Source organism: Pelecanus crispus, chromosome 22, assembly GCF_030463565.1.
Source record: "Pelecanus crispus isolate bPelCri1 chromosome 22, bPelCri1.pri, whole genome shotgun sequence".
Classification (NCBI taxonomy): domain Eukaryota; kingdom Metazoa; phylum Chordata; class Aves; order Pelecaniformes; family Pelecanidae; genus Pelecanus; species Pelecanus crispus.
In genome coordinates, this window is record NC_134664.1 from 1539847 (window position 1) to 1564300 (window position 24454).

Consider the following 24454-nt stretch of genomic DNA (forward strand, 5'->3'; position numbering starts at 1 on the left):
AGCGGCCGCGCGTCATCCTCGGCCCCTCGCGCGGCGGATCCCGTCAGCGGGCGGTGAGTGCGGTGAGTGCGGGGCGCCGGCCCGGGGGGGGGATGGCGGGGCTCCGGCCCGGGGGGGGAGCGCGGGGCGCCGGCCCGGCCGCTTGCTTGGCGGCGGCTGCTGCCCGCAGGGCCCGGTCTCCGAGGCGCGGCGGCGGCTCCGCTTCCGTGGCGCCCGCTCGGGCGGCAGCCGGGGGGAGGTCGGGCCCGCTCGGGCGGCAGCCGGGGCCGCGGGGCGGTAATGGCCGCGACCGAGCAGCCGGGCTGCGGGAGGAGGCGGGGGCAGAGCGGCGGCGGGGGCAGGGGAAGCAGCCTCCGGCCCGCCGGGAGGCGGGAACGCAGGAGCGCCCGGCTGCCTTTGGTTCCCCTTCGCGGCTTCTGCGAGCAGAGCGCTGGCCTTCCCGGTTCTCTCCAACGGCCACCATTTCTAGATCGGGCTGAACGAAGTCCTTGATACCTCCTTGTCACTTCAGTCCTGCGCGTGTCTAGAAAAAGGGGGAATAATGGAGTACGGTGGCGAGCCCATGGGAAGGAAAACTGGGGAGAAGGCATGGGGGAAGAGGTCCCTGAAACAGCGGTGGGCGTGCAGGCCTCGGTCGTCCAAAGACAATAACGCTCTGGTTACCTCGAAGTTGTTTCCGTCTTCTACCCCTCTGTTTCTGGCCCTTGTAGTAAATATAGTAGTGTATAGTAATATAGGCTGTAGTAAATATATAGACAGCAAGCAACCAGAACTTTGTTTTTTATTTAGTCCGGGGAGGTGATAGGTTAGGATTACTTAATGATGTCTGCAAATATAACTTTCAGGGTTCTTTGCGTAATTTTTACTAGCAAATTATATTCCGATCTATAAATCCTTTCCTAAAGACCACAAGCAGACAAGTATTTTTTTCTATAATGGAACAGTATGGTGAGTTGGACAGTTCTTTATCTTGATCCAGGTACAAATCAGTGAAATGGCCACAGTTTTAATCTACTCTTCTGCTAAATCTCTCTCATGGACAGACAAACCCTAGAGAAGAGCCCTTACAACTTGTGTTAAAGAAGTAATTCAAGAATTCTGTCATAATGTTGGGGGTGTGCAAAATAAACAGAAACTTCAGGTTCTTCTGACTCCTTAATTTTACTACTTGTATTTGAGAAAACAGCCTTCCCACCCCTACTTTCTTTACTGTTAAACCTGTGATTTGAAACAAATGGGATACATTCTCATGCGGAACTGGATTTCTCCCTCCTCTTCTGCTGTACATGCTAGCATAGCAAAGTAAAATGACTAAAACAGCCTCCACAGCCTGATATCTTCACTTAGTCTTGAAGTAGCAAAACTGGAGCTTGTTTTTCACATATGTATTGTGCATTGATTGTTAGATGAAATAATGTAAAGCATCTTTATAAAATTAACGTCCTTCAGTGTGGAGTTACTTTCTCATTCTATGCATTAACAGTTTTAAATGCCATTCTGTGCAGTTAAATCATCTTTGTCTTGCTTAGCATTAACACTGCAGTTAACCACCAATTCCACCCAGACTTCCTCCTAAGGAATTACAAGGTAACTGTCTCACTTTGAATGCATTGTGTAACTTATCACAACCAAGCTTCTTAAAGCATCTTTGTTAGCTATTGTCATTATTTTCTTCTAAGAAAGTGGTATGAAGAAGGCCTTGAATGCTGGCGGAGATGACAGATTTAACTAATTTACTTACCTTTTTGCCTCTATTTTTGCATCACAATTGCTCAAGTGTTTTCTTTTGGGTTCTCTCTCCTGTTGTAATCAAAGATGGCTGAGCGGTAGATACTAAAATATGATTAGATGAAGCTGGAAACACATAAGCACCTTCAGTCTCTGCATTATTCCAGTTTCTTCAAAATAATGACTGTGTAGCCCTTGCTATAACATCTCTTAACAGCTGCAGTCAAAATCGATGCCCTTCCCCAATAAAAGACTGTCCTCCTCACTAGATGAATGAAATATCTTTACTTATAAATTAAGGGGATTTTTTTGTAAATGTCTCTCTGAAAAAAGGCAACATAATTAATGGAATATATTTTTTTTAGGCAAATGATGCTGCTTACCAGTCAACTGTATTGCTGCAGAGCGTTCTGGCAGTTTGTCTGAATTATTTGTGTGCCTAGACTTTAAGCTCTTTGGGCAGGAATGATTCTATCCCAGCATAGGATACATTAAACATAGTAAAAAAAACTAAAAAATCCCCTTCTGTCTCTGCAGAAAAAATGCTGAGAAGTCTGAAAAGACTTGTCTACCATCCTCTAAAGGTAAGTCCTGTAACAGTGTGATGCTGCTTCCAATATTTCAGCTGTCCTGTGAACTGGAATGACAGTTTACAACTGTAAAAAGTGAGATTCTTCTTACATTCGTCATCTAAAAACTTGGTGTCTCCTGTAAGCTGGTTGTGTAAACTCCTGTTATGGGCAAAGGAAAGTGAGAACACTTGTGTGTGTTACTCCTTCTACATTTCTCTCTGTTGGCTGGAGAGAGAGAACGTGCAAGTAAGCCTGGATGGTTGGCTTAAATAAGACATTTGTTAGAAGACTAAAGTTTAGCATTCTGAAATGTCCAGAATGCTGAAATTCTACATCTTCAGTGCAAGTGTTTCTCAGAAAACAGAGAATCTACTTGCTCTGCACTGCGGGAAAGTGCAAAGGAAGAAGCCCTTGCTACAGAACAGAACCACCAGCCTTTCACAAAGCCTGTGTGGCTGGTGGGAAGATAATTTTGCCAAAGATGGCTCAGTGCTTCAGGTGGGTGTAGTAATATTAGCTCTGCCACAACAACACAGCAGCACTATGTTATCTGTAAAGCTTCCTTATATTATTAACAGCATAATGAATTAATGTTGCGTATCTGGAATGACTTCGTAATGGTAAAGAATTTCAGTTGTTTTGTTTGCTGTTGTCTTAAATGCTTTTTCACTGGTACATAGGGATACACAGCCATTAGAGGACAGCTGTATAACTACTTGTTCCCAGAGACGAGATTCTGGTTGTACAGTACCGTACTGATGATGGCAGCCTTTATGAAATAAACAGTCTTTTCTAGAGACTAAGATATGTGGAATCATGTAGGAACAGCTCCACCTTATGGCACATGACTTTGTGATTAATCTCCATGTACCACGTGATAGTTTGCTGCCATTTCAGGGATCTGAGTTAGATTACTCTCTCCTTTGGCAGATGAAAACTTACTATAAAATCCACTCTACGCTACGAGCCTAAACTGCATTAAAAGATGATGTGAAAACGTGAGAACCTTATATACATGTTAGGATTTACTACACAGAGCTCTACAGTAAGCCAGAAAGGTATATGTATATGGTTCTGGCATTCTGCGTGAAGCCAAAGGGATCAGTGATAAGCCACTGTCTTCTGTTCAGGGGGAGGGACCAAGTGGCATGTTGCTACTATAAAGTCAGAACATATAATGCATTAGCAGTGGTATTCTAGGTCACTCAAAGGTATTCTTGTAGCCTGTTAAAAATGCAGATGCACTTGTGCATGAATTTTGTAAACGGAAATGCAGTAATTAATAAAATGCAAGTCTGTATCTCTCAAATTCAGGGTAACTCTGAGTACTGTTGTATTTGCTACTCTAGGAGCTTGTCTTGGTTTTGTAGCACTTCACAGTTAGGAAGGATCTCATGTCTCCAGGTACTTAGAAGCTGCTTCTACAGCCCAGTGCAAGCTACAGTCCACAAAGGAAAAGTTCTAAAGCAGTACAAAGCTAGATGATGATTTTGAGGAAGGCACATCATGCTAAGGCTCAAAGAAGTGATGTTCTAAAACGGTATCCTTCCAGGAGAAAGATGTAGGAATTTAAAGATGAGATACCTTCTGTTGATGGAAAACCAGATATTCTATGTACTTGGCTGCAAGAATAGAGGACTGGACTTCAAGACACTTGCATCCTGTCTTACTGTGCTGTCTTCTACTCCCTTCATAGAACTTACTAGGAACTGGCTTTTGTACCATAGAGAATCCAACTCCTGCTGATCTTCTTGCCCAGAGAGGTGGTGGAGTCACCATCCCTGGAAGCGTTCAAAAAACGGGTAGACGTGGCACTTTGGGACATGGTTTAGTCTAGTCTACCCTTAATTGGTTTAGTGTGGACTTGGTAATGTTAGGTTAATGGTTGGACTGGATGATCTTAAAGGTCTTTTCCAACCTAAACGATTCTATGATTCTATGATTCTGAGATTGTGCTTTTAAAAAAGCAGTATTGTTAATACCGGTTTGACTAAGTATCATTCAACTGAAGTCTTGAGCTGAGTCTAGACACACATAAAAACTGAACATGGTCAGACCAAGAAGTTAATCCTTGCTTAATTTTCATTCACTGTTACACAGGTCAGGGACAAGGATTTGTTTGGTATTGCAGAGAAAGGAGGTCCGCAGAGCAGTAAGCCTGCCTTTTCTTTTAAGTGAGCAAAGCTCACAGCCACAAGACGTTCACAAGGAGGGAATGCCATGCCGTTCACGAGGAGGGAATGCAGGATGCTCAAAGAAAATAAGAGGGACTGTGATTCCAGGCTAGAAATGACCTAGGGCTGACATTTTCTAGGTGAATAGGTGACAATAGTTGCTTGCTCTAGTTATTCATGTATTAAATTAGCATCTTAGTGCCTTGCTCTAGGCTGTAAATTAAGTCACTTCTGTGGACTTAAAACTAAACATAGCCAAATAAGACATCCTAATTGATCATTTGGATTTGAGGAGGAAAAGAATATTGTGGGAACAAGAGAAGGGGGTGTTAAAATGTGACTACCAAAGTGAATGTTTAGTGATCTGCCATATTTATATTGCAGTAGTTCTATAGGTATCTAGTGTTGAGTACAAACTGGTTTAATTCCTTCCCTAAAAGAAGAGTACTGAAATGCTGACTCAGGAGTCCATTGTGTGTTTAACATGGGATGAGGGGTAATCCGACATTACACTTTCTTCGGAGTCCCTGTGGCTTTCACATGACCCCCTGAGGAAAACTTGGATGACAGCAGAATTGCATCATGCCATGGAGAACTGAAACAGCTGTTCCTGTCTCTAAACTTTAGTTTATGGCTACTCTCATCTATGCAGACAGACAAAATAGGAAACTACTTGCTCTGTTTACAGTGGAGCCTGCAACTGTTCCAGTCAGTAATACGAAGGGTGGCTTTCAGTTTTGCTTGCTTTGGTCACAGCCTCTGTTTGGAGCATACACTTTTTCAATTCATTGACAAATGCTCATATTTTCTTTCAACATAACATAATAAAATGCTTGTCCTTCTACTACTCACTTTCTTGCCTATTTTGGCTAGGCTTTACAGGCATGCTTCAGCAGTCTGTCTATGGAAAAAAGAATTAATCAGCTTAGCTGGCTGTTTCAGTTTCTCAGCCACGTCTGTATTATAATGAAAGCGTCTGTATGCAGGGACACAGTTAGGAAAATCAGTGCAGGGAATGTAATTATAAATATCAAATAGTGGGCAGCACTGCACTAATCCCTCAATAATTGAGGTGATTATGGATTACTAGACAGCTTGAATTTTCAAGGTACTAGCTACTATTCATCAGTGTAGGCAGAAACATTGTGGGAACTTCCCAGCAATAAGACCTTAATGGCTATACTTGTGCTCTTAAGCAAGCTTGAAGGGGATAACTCGTTCAGGTACAGGGCTTGGCTCTCTAGGTGACTTAAGTGAATGGAAATGGTTTAGAAGCAGCCATCTAAATGTGAAATGTGGTTCGAAAGCATGTGGTTTTTCATGATGAATTTATATTCTAGTGATGAATTTTTATTCTAATTGCAGAGAATTCTCTCCTGTATTGCATGCTATCCCGATGATACCCGATCATAATGTGCACGCAGTGAGCGTACAAAACAAACTACTACCTGGATTTTTTTACCGGTAATCTTTTGACTGCTGAGAAGTTTGTTATCTGTTTGCCTTCTTCTTTCCTTAGTTGGACCATGGGTATGCCCTCCATACGGCAGCCAAGGATTGCTTAAGTTCCGTTATCAGCCAGGATGTCCAAACATCGGCAGAAATACCAAGAGCAGTTTTCTATACCAGCGAGAATGACCCGGTGAGTTACTGCCACAATTGTTATTGTCAGACAGCAAGTGCCTAAATTCCATCATTCTGTCTGGGGACATGCTGGAGCCAGGAGCGCTTACTGGGATTGTGTTGTTCTAGTAAACATAAGGGAAGGGAGTACATAGCCCTAATAATAGGCATCTAGACCATGATCCCCAGCCTGAAGGAAAGCAGGCCATGGCTGTGCAGTGCACCTGCCTGGGTTTAAACAAGACAGGGCTGCTCCTCTGCCTGAAAGCTCCAGGTATTGATTCCTTCTCTCTAGTTGCATAGATGAGAGATAGACTGTGTATTGTAGAAGCTCAGATGTGGCTTAGCTTGTCATCAGACACCGTTAATTTCAACTCCAGGGTTATTCTTCCCTGACTAACCTCCCCAAATTGGCTATGAAGGGGGATAAAAAACACACCCCAGATGACCTCAGCACAGCACAGCTCTCCAGCATCGTAATTCCAGCCTCACACTCTCCGTCTCAAGCACAAAATGAAGTGGAATAAATGAATGGAATAAGCCTTTGAGGTGCTTTTCTGCTGCCTCTGTAATTGGAGTCTTTCAATACTGATTCCTCTGGGGTCTCTATGGAAACAGCAGCATGCAGATGATCTTACTCACGTGATGCAAGTGTCTCTATAGATTGCACAGAAGAGTCCAGATGGCAAGGATTGTCCCCACTGTCCTGTGCCTACCATTTATGTTGCCAGGCAACTGGCTTTGGCATTCTGACTTCACGTGCCTGATGTTTGGCGACAACCGCCATTGCTTATTAATTTATCGGATCAGTGTTCCTCAGACTTGTACTGCAGATCGCGTATTGCAGTAGAGAGGCTCTGCTGGCTCGCTTCATCAGCAAACCTGATAGCTCTGACTGCACCCGTCCTTGTGCACCATGAAGTCCCATTAAAAATGGATTAAGAAGACCAGACAAAAACTAAATTTTTAATAAGACTTAGCTTTTATATACCTTTCCATTAGCAAAACTCAAAAGTGACTAAACACGAGGATACAGATACTGACCCACCTTACAGATGCAGAAGCTGAAGAGCAAAGGAATTTCCCCAAGGTTATGCAGCAAGTCAGTGATGAAACTGAGAATGAAAATGGTCTCTGGAGTAGTGCTCTTCTGTTCGAGTCCATAGATAACACTGCCATGCAAAAACACAGGTGCTGTTAGTCTGTGTCCAACACATGCAGGAAAACTCTAGGGAATCCAGCCCAGAGTTTGAAATATAGCTCTGTGTGGAAAAAGATTGAAGTCTCTCTTAATAGTTCTCTTTAGTCTATCTCCAAGTAACGTCTCCTTACAGCAGAGGAGCTATTGACCAGCCAGCTTTTTAAAATTTTCTTCCCGTTGCTAAGATTTACTAACCAGTAAAGACCAGACTGGCAACTCAAGCAGCTTAGAGAGCAGCTTGCTGAAGTTACCAAGTGGTTTCTTCATAGAAGTAGTTTGGCAAACCTGTGGGTACCTCAAATCCTGCAGCTGTACCAAAGTAAACCATACAGTCCAGGACAGATTGACCTGTCCTCAGTAAGATATGGAATAGGGGTGTAGTTACCATGGTGTCGTGGTTTAGCCCCAGCCAGCAGCTCAGCACCACGCAGCCGCTCACTCCCCCTACCCCGATGGGATGGGGGAGAGAATCGGAGGAGTGAGAGTGAGAAACACTCCTGGGTTGAGATAAGAACAGTTTAATAATTGAAATAAAGTAAAATAGTAATGATAATAACAACAATACAGTAATAATAATAATATACAAAGCAAGTGATGCACAGTGCAGTTGCTCACCACCCGCTGACCGATACCCAGCCAGTTCCTGAGCAGCGATTGCTGCTCCCCGGCCAACCCCCCCCCCCCAGTTTCTATGCTGAGCACGATGTCATATGGTATGGAATAGCCCTTGGGGCAGTTTGGATCAACTGTTCTGGCTGTGCCCCCAGCAGAGCATGGGAAGCTGAAAAGTCCTTGACTGGCATAAGCAGTACTTAGCAACAATTAAACCAGCAGTGTGTTATCAGCATTCTTCTCCTACTAAATCCAAAACACAGCACTATGCCTGCTACTAGGAAGAAAATTAACTCTATTCCAGCTGAAACCAGGACACATGGGCTTTTCAGAGTGGAGCGGAAGATAAGAGAATGTTACATGCTGGAAGACTGAAAATCTGGTCTGAAGAAACGGAGGGAGACTTAACACGTAGCAAGAATCCTGGGGCTAGAGAATTCATGGGTCTGCAATAGAGCTGCAGCAGCTATGCATGAAGAGTCCATCAAGGAACTGGGAAAAGCAAAATACTCATGGCAATAGTGGGCAGTAGTCAAACCTGTAGGTACAGCTGCTCACACGGTTTCATGTGAGGCATACAGCAGGCAGCCAGGTCAGGGTAGCAGTACTCATCACAACCTTTTTTTTCCCATCCATTCATTCTGGTCAGGGTAGCAGTACTCATCACAACCTTTTTTTTTCCCATCCATTCATTCTGGTCAAACCATTTGTCAGCCACACTGCACTGGTGAGCGACCAAGCCCACACCAGTATTGTCCCATCTGTTCTGGGCCTCAATAAATTAAGCCCTGGGTCTACACCAAAGCTAATAAGGACTACAAGGCAGGTCTGGATCAGCCCCCAAATCTGCTAAAGCTGACAGAAATAATGACTGCTTCTTTTTCTTTCTGAATAGTAAATAAAACTACTCTTCCTGGATCATTATTATACAAAATAAAGAAAACAAGGAAGTTGTTATATCCTGATTCCATCTCAACCAAAATGGAAGCAAGAGATTGGCATGCACAAGAATATAGAGGAGGATTTTTTGACTTTAAATCCATGGAAGAGTGCAGAAAGTGCAAAGCAGGACACAATATAAGCTTTAAAGCTTGGCACAAAGCTGCTAAAAAAAGCCAGACAAAGCTTGGCACAAAAGTTGCTGAAAGTCACACAGGAAGTACTGCAGAATAGTCTATATGTCCTAATTACACAAGACACACAAATTGATGGCTAGACCAAGAGTAAATAAATAAGTGCTTTGCAAGTATTGCATGGTAGGAAAATAGAATAATGAAGGGTAAAAACAAGGATGTAAAACAAGGCGTGAAACGGGTATTAAGTTTTCAGATACCAGTAACAACCGCTTCTTAAGAGTGCATAGTCAGAGATCTTAAGCAGTCACTATAAATAATGCAGAATGATGCAAGTCTGCTGGAGGAATAATACTGACCACTTCTGTCACAACAAGGGACTTGAAATTAGAGCCCCAGGAAACAGATCAGAAAACAGAGTTCTCAAGCAACAAGTACTAGTTAAAAAGGCAAATGGCATATTAGGAATTACTACTGAGAGACAGCAAAGAACAAACCAGAAAACATAATTTTGTCACAGACTTAAAGAAAGTAAATTTGAATCTATCAGATAACTCAAAAGGGGTTCATATTACTCTTAAGATACTGTGGTGACCAGAAGTACAAGTGGACTAATAAAGGATTAGATAAATTCATGAAGCATAGGGCCACTGATGCCCACAAAACTCAATGGTTCATATACAAGCTCGAGGAATCCCTTTATTGTTTATTGCCAGGTAGGATATCCTTTCTTTAGACGCCTCCTAAGCATTTGCCAGTAGTGTCCTGATACTACAGTTCCTGCTTTACTTTAATATGCTAGTTCTTCCGACTCTCAGTAAGTAGATACTCGCTTTGATCGAGCGTTCCCTCCCTGCTCCATTCTCACAGGCCTTCTGTATCCAGAAAAAAAGGTATCGGCCTTTCCCGAGTGTGACAGTTTGCATTTTACCTTCCCAGGCCAACCACACAGACCTCCACGAGGGTCGCCATTATAGCATTCCACTTGAGGAGGTGAAAGCTGTGTTTCCACATGGACTGCCCTATCGCTTCCAGCAGCAGGTACTTTGTCTTAGAGCAGATTTGTAGGTAGTGGACTGGCATGTGGGAAGAACCAGATCCATCGTGTAACTACGATGCTTTCCTCTTGGAATAAGAGAGAGTGACGTGCTGCAAGAATGCCATTATTCCCGGTCCATGCTAAAAGATGTCAGTCAACCTAGCCAGAATAGTGGCAGCAGGGTGTGAGGATTCCACCTTAGGCAACATTCTGTCCAATATTTTTCATCTCTAACTTCTGAGTACATAATAAATTACAGAAATATTTTCTACGGTTAGATTTCTGTACGAAGTAGGCTGTCTCATGAAGTAAGTTTATATCAGCAACAAAAAGGTCTTGATTTCTTTTTTGAGACAGATCATGCTGTGACTGGATCAGGCTTCAGAAGCCGCTAACGTAGACTGCCTACCTGAGTTTAGCAACAGATTTCTTATCTGTGAATTAGTAATTCTAGGTGATTGACTTTTGATTCATCGACAGGCCGGTCGGCCTCACCTCGATCTCTGGGAAGGTGATGGAACAGCTAATCCTGGAAACATTTCCAGGCATGCAAAGGACAAGAAAGTCACTGGGGCAGTCAGCATGGCTTCACCAAGGGGAAGTTACACGTGACCAACTTGATAAACTTTTATGATGATATAACTGGCGTGGTAGACGAGGGGGGAGCAGTGGACATTCAGACCCTGCACAGTACCAGTCAGAGATGGAGTCATGTCAGGAACAGCTGTAGTGTGCCAGCACCCGGCTTCTTCATGTTTTATTCCTTTTCTCAGATTAAGACCTTCAATGAAGCCTGCCTGATGGTGCGTAAACCAGCTCTAGAACTTTTCACTTACCTGAAAAGCTCCAACTTTGCACACCCAGCTGTCAGATATGTGATCTGTATCTTTTACCATTTACTTGATGGTAGAATGCAAATTAAATGCAAGCGGGTGAGTTTACACAGATGAGGGTGATGTTTTGATCCTATGCTGACCACTGTGGTTTAGTCTTCAGGGGGCGGTTCTACCACATATCTGTGTCAGCAAAGCTAGTCTGAGAAGTTCATGAACCTCATATACTTTTATTTTAAGCCAGATTTGGTTTATGGCACAGATCCACAAATAGGGCTATCAGCACAACTAAGCGAATGGGAATCATCAGCTCTGATATAGTGGGGTGGGAGGATACAGAGAGAAGGAACTCTTTAGGCTAGCTTTGCTGCTGAACAAAAGCATGATGGAATGCTGTCCCTGCTTCTACGACCTTTGAACTTCCTTTATGCCTTTTGCAAAAGAATTACAGTTAAGTATAAATTGAAGTAGTGTTTTTGGAGACTTTCCTTGACAGTCTGTGTTGGAGATGGTGAGAGAGGAACGGGGAAAACCATGACTCTCTGTCACGTGGTTCACTACTGCGCAAGGCAAGGCTGGCTGGTGCTGCACATCCCAGATGGTAAGAACACCGATGCTGTCTGTGTTACTACATCAAACACACTTGCTGATCCGGAAGATGCTCCTTCAAGTGAAAGGTGTAGGGTAGGCCACAGCAAATTATCTTTGTTCTTTTCCGTAGTGGAGGAGGCTTATAAAGCACAAACCCCCAAAATAAAGTAGAACATAGTTATTTTCACATGCTCTCACATGCTTACAGTCAAGTCTTTTCCCCACTGTTAATGAGTACAACAGGAGACATGCTGTATGTGGGTCTGTGTCACCTCCTCTGTTCTCAAGGGAGAGTCTTCTCCATTAAGGATGGGAGACTTTTCTTACCAGCATAGCAGAATAAGGATAAGAAATACAGACACACACCCCACCACCCAACTCATACAATTATTTTGACTTTAAAAAAAAAAAAAAAGCAACTGTTTTCTTTTGCTTACAGCTCATCTCTGGGTGAAAAACTGCAGGGAGCTTATGCAGTCTTCCTATAACAAAGGACGGCTTGATCAGCCTTTGCAAGCATCTTTCTGGCTCAAGAACTTCAAAACCTCAAATGAGCGCTTCCTAAAAGAGGTCTGTAGAGCCTGTCATGTTGTTTTGGTTAGTAGCTAAGATCTACCCACAGGATCATCTCTCAGGGACTGCATGCGCATGTGCTTCCTGTCATTGAGCACCTTGATGCGAATTCTAGATTTGCTGATTTTCAGGAAATGCTTCATGTATCAATGCATGCACTCACATTGCATACAAACCCACAAACACTACCCTTCACTGGAATTCAGTTTTTGTAGAAAAAGAAGTACTTTAAATCCCCCCTGTGGGGACGGCTATTTGCGATGAACACTTCTCCCAGATTCTGCACTAGTCTTTTAACACTGGCAAAGAACCATGAATCTTGCCATCCAGACTTGCCAAGCTGCCTTTGCACTGCTTAGTTCCCAGTTTAATCGTGCTTAGTTCCCAGCTTAATCGTAGTTCTCTTACTGCAGATAAAAACACAAAAAAAATATGTGTGGGGCAAACGAGAAAGCACGGAGGAGGGCAGACCATTGGGTGAAGTGGTGGAGCAGGTAAGGAACAAGTGCTTCTGGCTTTGTCTCGCCTTTTATTAGAAGATCCCATCATTGTGTACGTAGAACAAATTGCTTTTAAAGATCTTACAAATACCAGTTCTAGGAAATGTGGCAGATGTGATGGATCTGTAAAGCAAGCTGTACAGAGAACTTGGTAGAAGCAAAAATTAGAATTTGAAAGTTCCTACTTCTTTGATGCTCAGTACCTTAGACCAGATTGCTCCTTTGAAAGGAAGGAACAGACTGCTGACTGTCATTTTATCTTCCTTCCCCCTTAGAAAGGGCAGACAGTGCCCAAAGTTGCCAGCATTATATATTAACAAGAAGACAAACCTGAGTTACGTGCCTTTTCCTACTTCAAGGGTTTGGCTCGCGTGAGAAATGCCAGTGATGCTGTAGGGGTTGTGCTGAAAGAGATAAAGCAGCAATGTCATCTCGGCTCATTCCGACTTCTTGTGGCAGTGGACGGCGTCAATGCACTCTGGGGAAGGACTACGTTAAAGAAGGAAGACAAAAGCCCCGTAAGAAGTGATCTGCTCTGATGATATTTCTGCATTCCTACTGCAAGGAAGAGCAGGGGAGGGTGTTTTGTTAATTTTTAAATTCTACAGTTGTCCCTGAGAGATGTACGTTTGGCTTTGCTAGCGTGGAGGGACCTGCAAAATTCATACTGTGTTTAGACCATTTTTACTGAAGAAAGTTCTCTCAGTAAGAAAAAAGCACATATATGTCTTGTTACAGTAGGAAAGGTCTGGGCGTTCCTCTGTGTAACATTACTAAGGCTGAAAGCTACAGTGCTAAGTCAAAGCAAAGAAACAAATGCGCCTAAATGATGAAAATGATCCTTCCAGTCTAACTTGAAGTAGGGGAGGGGAATTTATGTCTCTGATAGAAACTGCTGGCACAAAAAGTGATACTGACAATCTTCACCAGGTTTCTCCAGAGGAGCTAACGCTTGTGTACAACCTAAGGAAGATGATGATGAATGATTGGGTGAGTTTGGTCTGTACCTTCAGCTGTGTTACTCGCAGCAATTAAAGCTACACGCCGATAAGCGTAAAGCCACAAATCTAACATCACACTGTTCCTCCAGCAGAGGAGAGTGTGAGCACAGTGCGACTATTACCGGTTAGTATCTCATCAGCATTTCTGACACTGATGAAGTGAACAGGTCAAATACATAACAATGAAGTGGACAGGTCAAATATATAACAATGCTTTTTCTTGATTACCGTACCAAACTCCAGTTTACAACCCGTGCTTCCCGAGCTAGAGGTATTTAATAACCCTTTAATGACACTTTGGTTTATGATTTTTGGAAGTAATGACAACTTTCAGTTCCTAAAAAAAACATGTTAAACTTTTTGCTATAGGAGGTCAACTCCTTCTGCTTCTTTTCCAGTCTCCTGGGTGCTAATATCTCTCACAGGTAGTCATCAGATTTGAGAGTATACAGAAAAGGCCTTTTTAAAGTATTTCAGGTGTTTCAACTGAAAGCCATTTATAGGCAAGAATGACACGTTTAAATGCCAGCACTGGAAACACCGGCTACGTATTCCATGTGCTGCAAGTGTACTTGCAGTAGCCGGGATTAACGTAGTTAGGGACATTTTAGGAAGTCCTTTATACAGAATTTAGGAATTGAAGTAACTATAAGATCAAAGAAGAAAATACCTTGGTTGTTTAGAATCGATCTGTAACTATTTCACAAATACTACGTTTGCAGCTAAAAGGGTTTCTAATCTACCTTTCCTTTAGAACGGAGGTGCTATTGTGACAACCCTCAGCCAGACCGGCTCTCTCTTCAAACCCAGTTCTGCCTATTTGCCCCAGGAGCTGCTGGGGAAGGTGAGTCCTGGCCTCTCCCCCCCCTTCACACTGGGAGACAAACAGAAATCCTGGTTTGGGAGCTGCATTCAGTTCAGGGTGGCAGACTTTGCTTCAGCCATCTCTGCATCTTCAGTCTCCTTTGAAGTAACTCTGCTTGAGCCTGTACGCAGCCAAGCTGGGCCCTCTCCCAGACAACTCCCGCTGCAAGGACGGGGCGCTGCAGCTGGCCGCGGCGTTTTCCCAAAAGTGGGATTGTTCACCCGGTGTTCAGTACGCCAATATACACATGGAGCAGAGGTATTTTATTTAATTCATTTCTGCGCAGAGATGGGTGCTAGGCAGTGATTCCACAAAGTCAGCACACCACACACAGGAACTACAATTTATCCTGTTACGTGATTAGTAAAGACCCACCTGAATTTATGTTCGTTGCTCAGTAATCACCATCCCATCTGCTGTTGGTTAGCTGTATTTAAATTAGCCTCACTTGCTACGTTAATTAGCACACAAGCTCCTTGGGGAGGGGGTGGGCAGCAAGTCCTTTTGGTCAAATTGAGTTGGTGGTCTTGATCTTTACCTTTCCCCAGTCACTGCGCTTTGGCCATCATCCAGTTTTCCGGTGCCTTCTGGGGCGGGATAGTCCCTTTTTTCAGTTTCTCAGCTCCCCGTCAAGGTTATAGCCGCAAGACCTTGTCACAGTTAATGGACAGGGCAAGCGCTTCCTTGCCGCCTCCCCTCAAGTGCCAGGCGCCGTTACACAGGGTTCCCGGTTTCTGCGGCACCTCACCCTCGGCTCTCCTCCCAGGAGGGCTTCGACGCGCTGGACCCCTTCGTCCCGGTGCCAGTCCCCAACTACAGCCCGCGGGAGTTCGAGAGCTGCTACCGCTACTACCTGGACCGCAAGTGGCTGCAGCACGAGAAAGGTCAGCGCCGCGCCCGGGGGTCCCCGGCCTCCCCAGGCGGGGCCGGCGGCCCGGGGGCCCCGGGGCGGGCGGGGGCTCCCCGGAGGAGCCCGCGGGCCCCACGCGCCTCCTGTCTTGCAGCGCGCACGGAGGACGGCAAGGAGGAGCTGCGGTTCCTGAGCGGCTCCAACCCGCGGCAGCTGGAGCGGCTGGCGGGGCCCCTGTAGCGCAATAAAGGCCGGAGCGGCGGCGGCTGCCGGTGTCGGTGTCGGTGTGCGCCTGCGCGGCGCGGGGCGGGGCGTGCGGGGGCGTGGCCCCGGTGCTGACGTCTCCCGCCGCTGAGGGCGGGGCGCGCATGCGCGCTGGCTGGCGCGGGGCGCGAGCGCGATGCCGGGGGAGGCGGTGACGCTGCAGCTGGGGCAGTTCGCGGGCTGCGTGGGCGCCCACTGGTGGGGGCTGCAGGTGCGGGCCGGGCCGGGGCGCGGGGTGAAGTTCCGGGACTCGGGGCGGGGGTCGGATCGGGGCCGGGGCGCGGGGTGAAGTTCCGGGACTCGGGGCGGGGGTCGGATCGGGGCCGGGGCGCGGGGTGAAGATCCGGGACTCGGGGCGAGGGTCGGGGCCGGGGCGAAGATGCGGGGCGCGGAGCGAGGATCCGGGCCGGGGCGCGGGGCGAAGATGCGGGGCGGGGGCCGGGGCGACGCGGGGTGAGGGCCGGGGCGCGGGGTGAGGGCCGGGGCCGGGGCGCAGGGCCCGGTCTGACCCGCTCCTCCGCAGGCCGCCGCGCTGCGCAGCCCCGCCGAGGCCGCCGAGCTCCGGGCCTCCGCGCTGCTCCGGAGCGGGCGGGCGGCGGGCGGGCGGGAGGCGCTCACACCGCGGCTGGTGGCGCTGGAGCTGAAAGGTACTGGGGGGGGGGGGGGGGGGGGGCCGCGGGGGCGGGCGCCCGTCCGTGACCGAGCGGCCTCGTTCATCGATGCCACAGACGGTGGGATGGAGCGCACCCTCAGCAAGTTCGCAGACCACACCAAGCTGAGGGGTGCGGCTGACACGCCAGAAGGACGAGATGTCACCCAAAGGGACCTGGACAAGCTGGGGAGGGGGCCGGTGTGAACCTCGTGAGGTTCAACAAGGCCAAGTGCAAGGTCCTGCCCCTGGGACGGGGCAGCCCCCGCTATCAATGCAGGCTGGGGGTGAGGGGATGGAGAGCAGCCCTGCGGAGAAGGACTTGGGGGTGCTGGGGGATGAAAAGCTGGGCATGAGCCGGCAATGTGCGCTGGCAGCCCAGAAAGCCAAGCGTGTCCTGGGCTGCATCCCCGGCAGCGTGGGCAGCGGGGCGAGGGAGGGGATTCTGCCCCTCTGCTCCGCTCTGCTGAGACCCCCCCTGCAGCCCTGCGCCCAGCTCGGGGCCCTCAGCACAAGGACACGGAGCTGCTGGAGCGGGGCCAGAGGAGGCCACAGAAATGCCCCGAGGGCCGGAGCCCCTCTGCTGCGGGGCCAGGCTGGGGGAGCTGGGGGTGCTCAGCCTGGAGAGGAGGGGGCTGCGGGGAGGCCTGAGTGCGGCCTGGCAGCGCTGAAAGGGGCCTAGGGGAAGGGTGGGGGCAAGCTTTTTAGCAAGGCCTGCTGTGACAGGACAAGGAGTGATGGATTTAAAAGAAAGAAGAATAGATTTAGACTAGATGTAAGGAAGAAATTTTTTACAGTGAGGGTGGTGAGGCACTGGCACAGGTTGCCCAGAGAGGCGGTGGAGGCCCCATCCCTGGGAACATCCCAGGCCAGGCTGGACGGGGCTCTGAGCCCCCTGCTCTGGTTAAAGCTGTCCCTGTCACTGCAGGGGTGGGGCTGGGTGGGCTCTACAGGTCCCTTCCAACCCCTTTGGTTCCATGATTCTGATTCTCTTGCAGGTGGTGTGGGTACTCTGAGGCCTGGCAGGGCGAGCCCGGAGGCACCGGTGGCCTGGTGAGTGCAGGGGGAGGTGGTGGCAGCAGCAGCGCAGGGCTGCTGGCAGCTGCCGCTGGTTTGTGTTGCAGGGACGGGGAGGTGGCCACCTACCTGGAGCCCGCATCGGCTGGGGGCTCTGCGCCGCGGGACGCTGGGCACCGGACGGTGAGGGCGGGTGAAGTGGGGCGGGGGGAGCGTGGCCCGGACCCCGCCAGGTGCGTCACGGACTCCTCACGGGTTTACTTCAGTCGTGGTGTTTGCCTGAACTTCCTGCAAAACATCACCTAATGAGTGTACTGGGCTGTGTCCTTAGGAAGATGCTTCCTCTGACAGAAAGGGAAGTTCCAGCACATCTTCTCAAGGTGTGTGTGCATTTCTGTGCATTACTTGTGTGTGTTTCGTCCCATTTGTGCTGTCCTGATGGCTTTGGTTTACTTGCTGGGGTCAGAGTTCTAGAGAGGCAGAACAAGCCCTGTGACAGCAGGCTGATGCTGGACAACTTGTCAGTGCACGAGCACGAGGGGAGAAGGAAAACTATGGGCTAAGATTTCTTTGCTTATGGAAGGATGCGTCAAAGAGCAGCAACTAAGTTAAGAAAGTGGACAAGAGAAAAAGCTGGTTTTGTTTTCTTTATTCAAGGGGGCATTCAGAGTTGAAGAGACCCTTGATTCTTCACGTCTGTCTCGTTCCAGGCACATCTCCTGCCACTTCACGACTCACTGTTTCCCAGGAAGTTTACTCGGGTGGCAGCGTGCAGGTCTGGTCCGATTACCTCAACGTGGACTTGCATCCCAAGAGCATCTACGTCATCCATCAGTACATGCACGATGGGTACGTCCTAGAGGTTTGGGTCAGAATCTGTGGTCCAGAACAGGATGTTAGTTTTGCCTTCAAGGAAGAATTAAGAGGGGATAAATAAGCTTTTTTCCCCCCTCTCCTTTTTTTCTTAGGGAGTGTGGTTGTCTAGAAGCCTTTGGACAAGGTGAAAGTCTTCTGCAGGATCCTGGCTGCATAGAGGAGCTGGAAGATCGGTTGCACTTCTATGTTGAAGAGTGCGATTACCTGCAGGTTTGGCAGCTTAGTCTGAACTCCCTTTTCTTTCAAGAAACTTTCTGTTTAAGATTAAGTAGAATCTCAGATGCTGCCATCATATTACACAGGGATTTCAAGTCCTCTGTGACCTACACAATGGATTCTCTGGAGTTGGTGCCAAGGTGACAGAACTGCTCTGTGATGAGTATTCAGGAAAAGGAATCCTGACCTGGGGCTTGACTCCAGTCACGAGTGATGTGGGAGTAAGTAAACAATGGGAAAAAAACAGATGATGCTTTCATGCCCTGTGTGGATTAGATCCTTTCTTGTTTACATCTTTAAGATTCTAATGGTTGGATTTCTCCCCCCCGCAGGATTCTCAGAAGAATTTTTACAGACTGATGAACACAGCCCTAGGAATCGTCCGCCTCTCCAGTCACAGCTCGCTCTTTTGCCCCCTGTCGCTCAGTGGGAGTTTAGGAATCAAGCCACAACCTCCCGTTACATTTCCGTACATAAACTACGACGTATGTACTGTATAGGGTTTACCTAAAAACACCACCTACCTTGGCTGGCTTTCAGCTTTTTCAGATTTACCACTCTCAAAGTGTTTTCTGCAGCTATGTATTTTTAGCAATGTTTTCTCATCATGGAGTTCTGCTAAGCAGAAAAGATGTGTTTTCCTGCTTTTCCACTCTTAGCAGAGACTTAACTGCCAACTTTTCATTCCCATAGTTTTTCGTACTCTTAAAAACATTAACACCTTTCCTTTTTTGCAGTCTTTCAGTTGGTGTACTGCCTTCAGTTCTGGCACTGAAAAAAATGCTTTACTGCATTATTCTTCAGGTGCGGAGTAACTCCAGCCTGGTCTGAGCACTAAGAACCTGCTGATAAGACGACTGGCAGCAGATCATTTCTTAGCAAACAGCTGACTTGCTTATCCAAAACCTGAAATAACTGTTAAACACAACCCATATAAAAGCACAATTTACAATATGCTTAAGTTAAACACACAAAAATCAGTTAAGGAACAGATGAATTCAACTTGTCCCAGAACTCTTCCATTTGTCTCCCTCCACAGGCATCACTTAACTACCACAGTGGCGCAATTTTGGCAGCAGCGCTCGATACCTTTACTGCTCCTTACCGGCTCTGTTCCTCTCAGGGCTCTATGATGCACCTTGCTGAAACACTCACCGTCTCTGGGAGAAAGGTAAGGGCAGAGCAACCAGCAACCTCTCATCCTTTCACCCCTACCTGAACTGCCATAGCAGGAGCTGGCGTTCCACTCGCATCCGCGCACGCAGGACGCAGGGAGTGCGTTTGAGATCATGACTTGTCACCCCCTCTCCGACTTGTAGGTTGTGGCTGCGTGGGCTTCTGTTCCCTTTCCTGCCCTACGTGGCTACTCGCTCCCTGATACTTTATGTGCCTACCAGCAGGACGTGCCTTGGAAGCTTCTGTCTTCGTGTAGGGAGCAAAAGGTCAGCTGCTGTTTTGCTCAGTCTGTTGTGCTGCGAGGAATTTGCAAAGAAAATCAAATCAGGTAATCAGCATTTGAACTGCACGTGTCCCTTCAGAACTCTGGCACTCTCAACAGCAAGGATTTCTTACAAAAGTCATTCATCACCCTTTGTTAGGAGTGTCAGCTGAGTGGGGGAAAAAAAAAAGTAGCGATCTAGCCAGTTATATGCTACTAGCTTTATAGCAAAACAGCTCAAAAGCAACCGAGTCACTGACATTTTTGGTCAACTCCCCTGGAAAAACAGGAATTGGTTTTCTTTGCAGCAGCTATCCAGGAAAGCAGCTTGCTTCTCCACTCCATGCTTATGAAAGCACCGAGCAGATTCTGCAGTATTACCTACACACTGTGTTTCCTGGGGCATTCAGGTTGGTAACAGTCTGGGTTGGTTTTTCTTTAGAACAGGGAACGCTGACTGGAAACTGAAGGTAGAGCAAGTTTTGGGTAACTTCATTCACCTTCTTCCTTACAGCACATCCCACGTGCTTGAGCAGCCATGTCATACCCTACCTCCGTACCCCCAGTTCTTTTCTCCTCTTCTGACGAGACAAGGCTTCCTCCTGGATGAACCTCCCAGTTATTCCTCAGCAGGTAACAAATGCCCCTTAAACTTACTTTGCAACAGAAAGAGATCAGTGGGGGCAGTAGGGTCTAACACAGGTAAAAAGGAATTATTAAAAAAAAAAAAACAAACCACTTTTGAGTGTAGAGCAAAAATTTTGAGTGTTAAACAACTCTTATGCTACGCTGAGTTCAAGTGAAGCAACTGCTTGTAAAGCAGAATAGGGTAGGGAAACAAATTTTGATCGGTATATTTAAATAAAGATGTTTTTTTCCCTGCAGCTGTTGAAAGCATCCCTGTACTAGCAGCCCTGCAGTCTTCACCGGTTCTGCGCACGCTCCTCTACAGCTTATACAAGGATCTACAGAAGTTGAACACGCGGCGGTGGGCCTGCTTCTTCTCTGCCGGAGTTGAAGAGGATGACTTCCGGGAGGCCTTAGAGGAGCTAAGGACTCTGTCACAGTGCTACGAAACGGGGTTTGAAGCAGATGAATCTGAAGATGAAGCAGATTCAGACTAACTTGTCTTTATTACTAGAGATAGTGGAAGTAAGAATACCTTTAAGATCACTTTCAGAATAAAGGGAATGGCTTTAAAGAGGGCCCAACTGCTACGTTCTCTTCATTTTAGCAAAATGGTGTTAGCTGGGTGAAGTTGTCCAGCTACTTGCAGTTGTGTTGTAAAGGAGAAAAGCTGCTTTTTTGGGGCTGTTTTTGTTTGTGGGTTTTGTGGTTGATTTTGTTTGGTGTTTTTTTTTTCTATTTTTTTAACTTTGCAAAGTGAATTTGTTCTGCCTGTTAGAGTAAGACCACACAATAAATACAGAATTCAGATTGTAACTTTCCCACATACAATCAACACAAGGGGAAAACTTACAAAAAAATCATGTGTTTGTTCCACCTGAAAACAGACATCTTATGATACAATATTTACATATTCTTTTCAAAGGCTGGTGGCCCAATCTTCACCACAGACTGAGGTCAGTGTCCACAAGCATCACTTCTGTCATTTCACTGCTGAAGCTCCCCATGGAGGTTCTAGAGGATGTTATCACCCTAACAACTTTCTTCATTCCTTTAGTTTGATACAGATTGAGAAGTGCAGCTTGTCAGGAGTGTACCAGAAAAGTGAACAACAACAAAAAAAAAAAAGGTGCTACTTAAGTACCTGTGCAAACATTTTTCCTTTATCCACAGCACCTGTCTAGCAGCAAACTGGCAAACAACTCTCCTGATTCAGTCAGTAGCTTATAAAGCCAGAAAAACCTCAGTCATCAGGTTCTTCCTCAGAAAGCAGAAGATCTTTATCTGACAACTGGTCTGTGTTACTGGTACTAGTTGCGTCCTCCTCGTCTTCAGAGCTCCCATCGCAGGATGTATGAAACAGCTTCATCAGTTCTCTGAACCTGTGGGATACCTGAAGAACAAGGGAAATCTGAGATGACCAGTCACGTAAGAGGTGGGATGAAATGGAAGTTTCATATTACAAAGTTCAGGGTGTTTGTGCTTTTATGTTTAAAAAAAAAAAAAACCCCACACAACTGCAATTTATACAAGATTCAATCGTAAAGGGAAAGGGAAGAGCACTGGGTTGTCCCATTTTCTTTGGGAGAACGGTTATATTCTACTGACTTGCAGGTAAAAACTGGCCGTTTGGGAAGATTCCTAGGCAGTGATGTGGGGGGGGTTAAGAAACAAAACGCAGCAGATTCCTTGTATTTAAGTAGAAGGCTGAAGACCCGAGTAGCAGTCACTGAAACAATTCTGGTACCAAACGGAAGGCTAGAATATCAATGTTGTGAAAAGGACCACGGCAGTCATGATTTTTGGCTCCACCAGAACAGATCAAGGTTTGTTTTGCGGGTTTTTTTTATTTGCAATTGCGATTATTTTTCTCTGATGCAGCATGAAATTAAAGTTAAGTTTGGGAGACGAATATGACAGCAAACCTCCACCTCTCCTTCCTTCCCACCCCTTTTTGCTGTAGCGGATGCAAGCTGTTCCGCACCAACCCCTCACCTCACTAGCAGTCTTGTTGCCCAGTTTCTGCGAGATGGCATGGAAGGTTTCCAGATGGGCTCCTTTCTCCTGACAGGTGGTAAGGATGACTCTGTCAGCCTCCCTACAAAACAGTACAGTAATTACGAAAGCAGCCGAGAACAAATGCTGACACGCTGCAACCACAGCAAGCCCGAGAGGCCTCTTCCCAGCTACGGAGAACAACCACACAGCAAGCCCAGCAGGCTTGTTCCTTTACTGCTACTACCACCACCAAAATCACAAGACATATCTCCAAGCAGAGCTGCATTTAGCTTATTTTGAAGCTTTTTGAAGGAGAAAAACAAACAAAAAAATCCTTTCCCAGCCTGAAGCACTACCATAATTACACTGCCACGAGCAGACAGCATTGCTCCTAGGACCAAGATGGCAGCTATGATGGACTGTGGTTAGAGGAAACAATGCAGGAATAATTCAAAGGGATGGGGCAGAAGACATTAGGAAATGGGGATACAAAATGAAAATAAATAAAGGATACTCTATAATATGAAGGCTGAAGCCAAGCACTGAGTACACAAATGATGCGAGATGCCCTTCGGGCAGATATACCTGGTCCAGAGGACAACCTTCTCCCCAGTCGAGCTGACTTTGCTGTTCTTCGCACACACAGTCGCTTCTGTGACTCGCTGCTGTTGCTGCTCCTCTTCCTTTTGCACCAGGGAGGCAGTAACCACCCTATATTCCAGCTGCTCAGAATGCTGATGCACCTGGAAGCAGTTGTTTGCATTTGACTTCAGCCTGCTCTCAGGAAAGTTTCCAGTGCAGTCCGTATCATCTGCTTCCAAAATGCGATTATCAGGGGACTGTGAGCTGCATCTCTTACCCAGTGCTGGTTTTCTACCTGGTGTTATCCAACCCTGCTTTGCTTCAGGTTTTCCTTCCAGAGGCAAAGGTGGTCCCTCAAATTCTTTCTCACCTGATTTTGAAGCATGACCAAGGACAGTGAGCTTATCTGATGAATCAGAAGGAAGCCCTTCAGTCTGACATAAACTCTTTCCAGAAGAGGAACTAGGTCCCGTTAAACCTTTTACTGTAGCAGAATGAGAAGACAGCAGTGGATCTCCGCTCAGCTCAAGGGAAGCATCTGCACTTCCTTGACGTTGCTGGTTTAGTCCCTCACTCTCGCTTCCCACAGTACGAGGGCAGTCTTTGGTTTCTTGAGGTAGTTTTAGAGTAGCTTTTTGTAGCTGTGCCCATCTGGGGCCAGTGACGGAAGAGTCACTGTCCTTTGCAGTAGTCACAACAGCACTGACACCCGCTTCTTGAACCTGGTTATCTGGCAGTGCAGCTTTTTCAGAAGATGCCTGTCTGCCGGAGACAATCTTTCCTTCCAGGTGAGATCCTGATAAGAAATCCAAACAAGTTTAGACTAGCTGTTAGCAAGAAAAACTGCTGGAAGCTTTATTCATTTACTTTAAGAGGTTTTTTGAGTTTGGTTTTGTTTGTTTGTTTTGGTGTTTTTTTTTTTTAAAGTATTCCAGAGCATAATGCTGTAAATGAGAACACAGTTTGGGAGCAGCTTTGTAATTCTATCTGCAGTTTACCCATCTGTCACCATTGTGGGTTACTACAACCAGCGGCTGTGTGAAGAAGCGATGAGCATATGAAAAAGCTTAAGTACTTTGCCCAGAACAAAATTCTCAAGTGAAACGGACATTGCTGCTCTTGGTGCCCTGTTTGCAAAACCACTACAAACTAGACATCGGGCTGCGTTACATTTAAACCACTATACTTAGCCTACGTGTTGTCTCCAACAGCAGCATTAACTGAGACATGGCTACTGAAAGAAGGAAGAGATCTCCTTCAGGTTGTTTATCCTGCAATAATCATGTTTCCCCTTGTCTGTACCAGACTGAAGGAGAAACGAGTAACATGGAGATCATTTAAAGGAAAATTAGAGAGGCAGCAATTTTTAATTGCTGTGCTAAAATGAAAACGGGAAAAAAAAAAGGTATCGTGGACTGGTAGTACGGGGAATTGGATTAGTATGCTAGCAAGAGAAGCTTAAATAGACCAATCATTCGGAAAAGGGGAGGATATTTCTCTAGTCAGGAAAGCTTTTTCTGAAGGAAGCACTCTGGATATATGCATGTTTAGA

The 24454-nt window shown here is 46.5% G+C and overlaps 3 protein-coding genes across 8 annotated transcripts in view; 2 read left to right on the forward strand and 1 right to left on the reverse strand.

Annotated features, from left to right (window-relative positions):
- Nucleotides 1-400: 400 nt before the first annotated feature.
- On the forward strand, nucleotides 401-15475 carry DAP3 (death associated protein 3). 3 transcript variants are annotated; one of them, XM_075724363.1, is made up of 13 exons: nucleotides 401-1587; nucleotides 2266-2312; nucleotides 5994-6116; nucleotides 9923-10024; nucleotides 10796-10904; nucleotides 11364-11456; nucleotides 11886-12016; nucleotides 12433-12513; nucleotides 12879-13037; nucleotides 13450-13509; nucleotides 14275-14364; nucleotides 15152-15269; nucleotides 15390-15475. In XM_075724363.1, exons 2-13 carry the CDS (start codon nucleotides 2271-2273, stop codon nucleotides 15473-15475), a joined length of 1194 nt encoding a protein of 397 aa, XP_075580478.1. In that variant the 5' UTR covers nucleotides 401-1587; nucleotides 2266-2270. The 3 variants fall into 3 exon arrangements, with proteins under 3 accessions (XP_075580478.1, XP_075580477.1, XP_075580479.1); XM_075724362.1 differs by lacking the exons at nucleotides 15152-15269; nucleotides 15390-15475 and having other exon boundaries at nucleotides 14275-15093; XM_075724364.1 differs by lacking the exons at nucleotides 12879-13037; nucleotides 15152-15269; nucleotides 15390-15475 and having other exon boundaries at nucleotides 14275-15093.
- Nucleotides 15476-15635: 160 nt separating this feature from the next.
- MSTO1 (misato mitochondrial distribution and morphology regulator 1) lies at nucleotides 15636-21006 on the forward strand. Its single transcript, XM_075724476.1, has 14 exons — nucleotides 15636-15710; nucleotides 16023-16146; nucleotides 17147-17201; nucleotides 17273-17348; nucleotides 17497-17545; nucleotides 17876-18014; nucleotides 18134-18251; nucleotides 18344-18478; nucleotides 18590-18742; nucleotides 19297-19428; nucleotides 19577-19761; nucleotides 20004-20105; nucleotides 20210-20328; nucleotides 20581-21006. The coding sequence occupies exons 1-14, from the start codon at nucleotides 15636-15638 to the stop codon at nucleotides 20817-20819; spliced, it is 1701 nt and encodes a 566-aa protein (XP_075580591.1). The 3' UTR covers nucleotides 20820-21006.
- Nucleotides 21007-21045: 39 nt separating this feature from the next.
- The window catches only part of GON4L (gon-4 like), a 28848-nt gene continuing 25439 nt past the window's right edge, over nucleotides 21046-24454 (reverse strand). For 3 of the 4 annotated variants that reach the window (XM_075724474.1, XM_075724472.1, XM_075724473.1), the window contains 3 exons: nucleotides 22906-23698; nucleotides 22318-22420; nucleotides 21046-21715 (listed from right to left, as the gene is read on the reverse strand). In XM_075724474.1, the coding sequence (XP_075580589.1) occupies nucleotides 21566-21715; nucleotides 22318-22420; nucleotides 22906-23698 (1046 nt within the window). In that variant the 3' untranslated portion in view covers nucleotides 21046-21565. Of the gene's footprint in view, nucleotides 21716-22317; nucleotides 22421-22905; nucleotides 23710-24454 lie in introns of all 4 variants that reach the window. The other variant, XM_075724475.1, reaches the window with a different exon arrangement.

Bases quoted from the DNA above. Each gene is read 5' to 3' on its own strand.
- DAP3 (XM_075724362.1), top strand. From the start codon at position 2,271: ATGCTGAGAAGTCTGAAAAGACTTGTCTACCATCCTCTAAAG. The intron at 12,514-12,878 runs GTAAGGAACAAG...TCCTACTTCAAG, and splicing joins TGGGTGAAGTGGTGGAGCAG to GGTTTGGCTCGCGTGAGAAA. The intron at 13,038-13,449 runs GTAAGAAGTGAT...AATCTTCACCAG, and splicing joins AGAAGGAAGACAAAAGCCCC to GTTTCTCCAGAGGAGCTAAC.
- MSTO1 (XM_075724476.1), top strand. From the start codon at position 15,636: ATGCCGGGGGAGGCGGTGACGCTGCAGCTGGGGCAGTTCGCGGGCTGC. The intron at 18,743-19,296 runs GTATGTACTGTA...CTCCCTCCACAG, and splicing joins TTCCGTACATAAACTACGAC to GCATCACTTAACTACCACAG. The intron at 19,762-20,003 runs GTAATCAGCATT...TTTTCTTTGCAG, and splicing joins TGCAAAGAAAATCAAATCAG to CAGCTATCCAGGAAAGCAGC.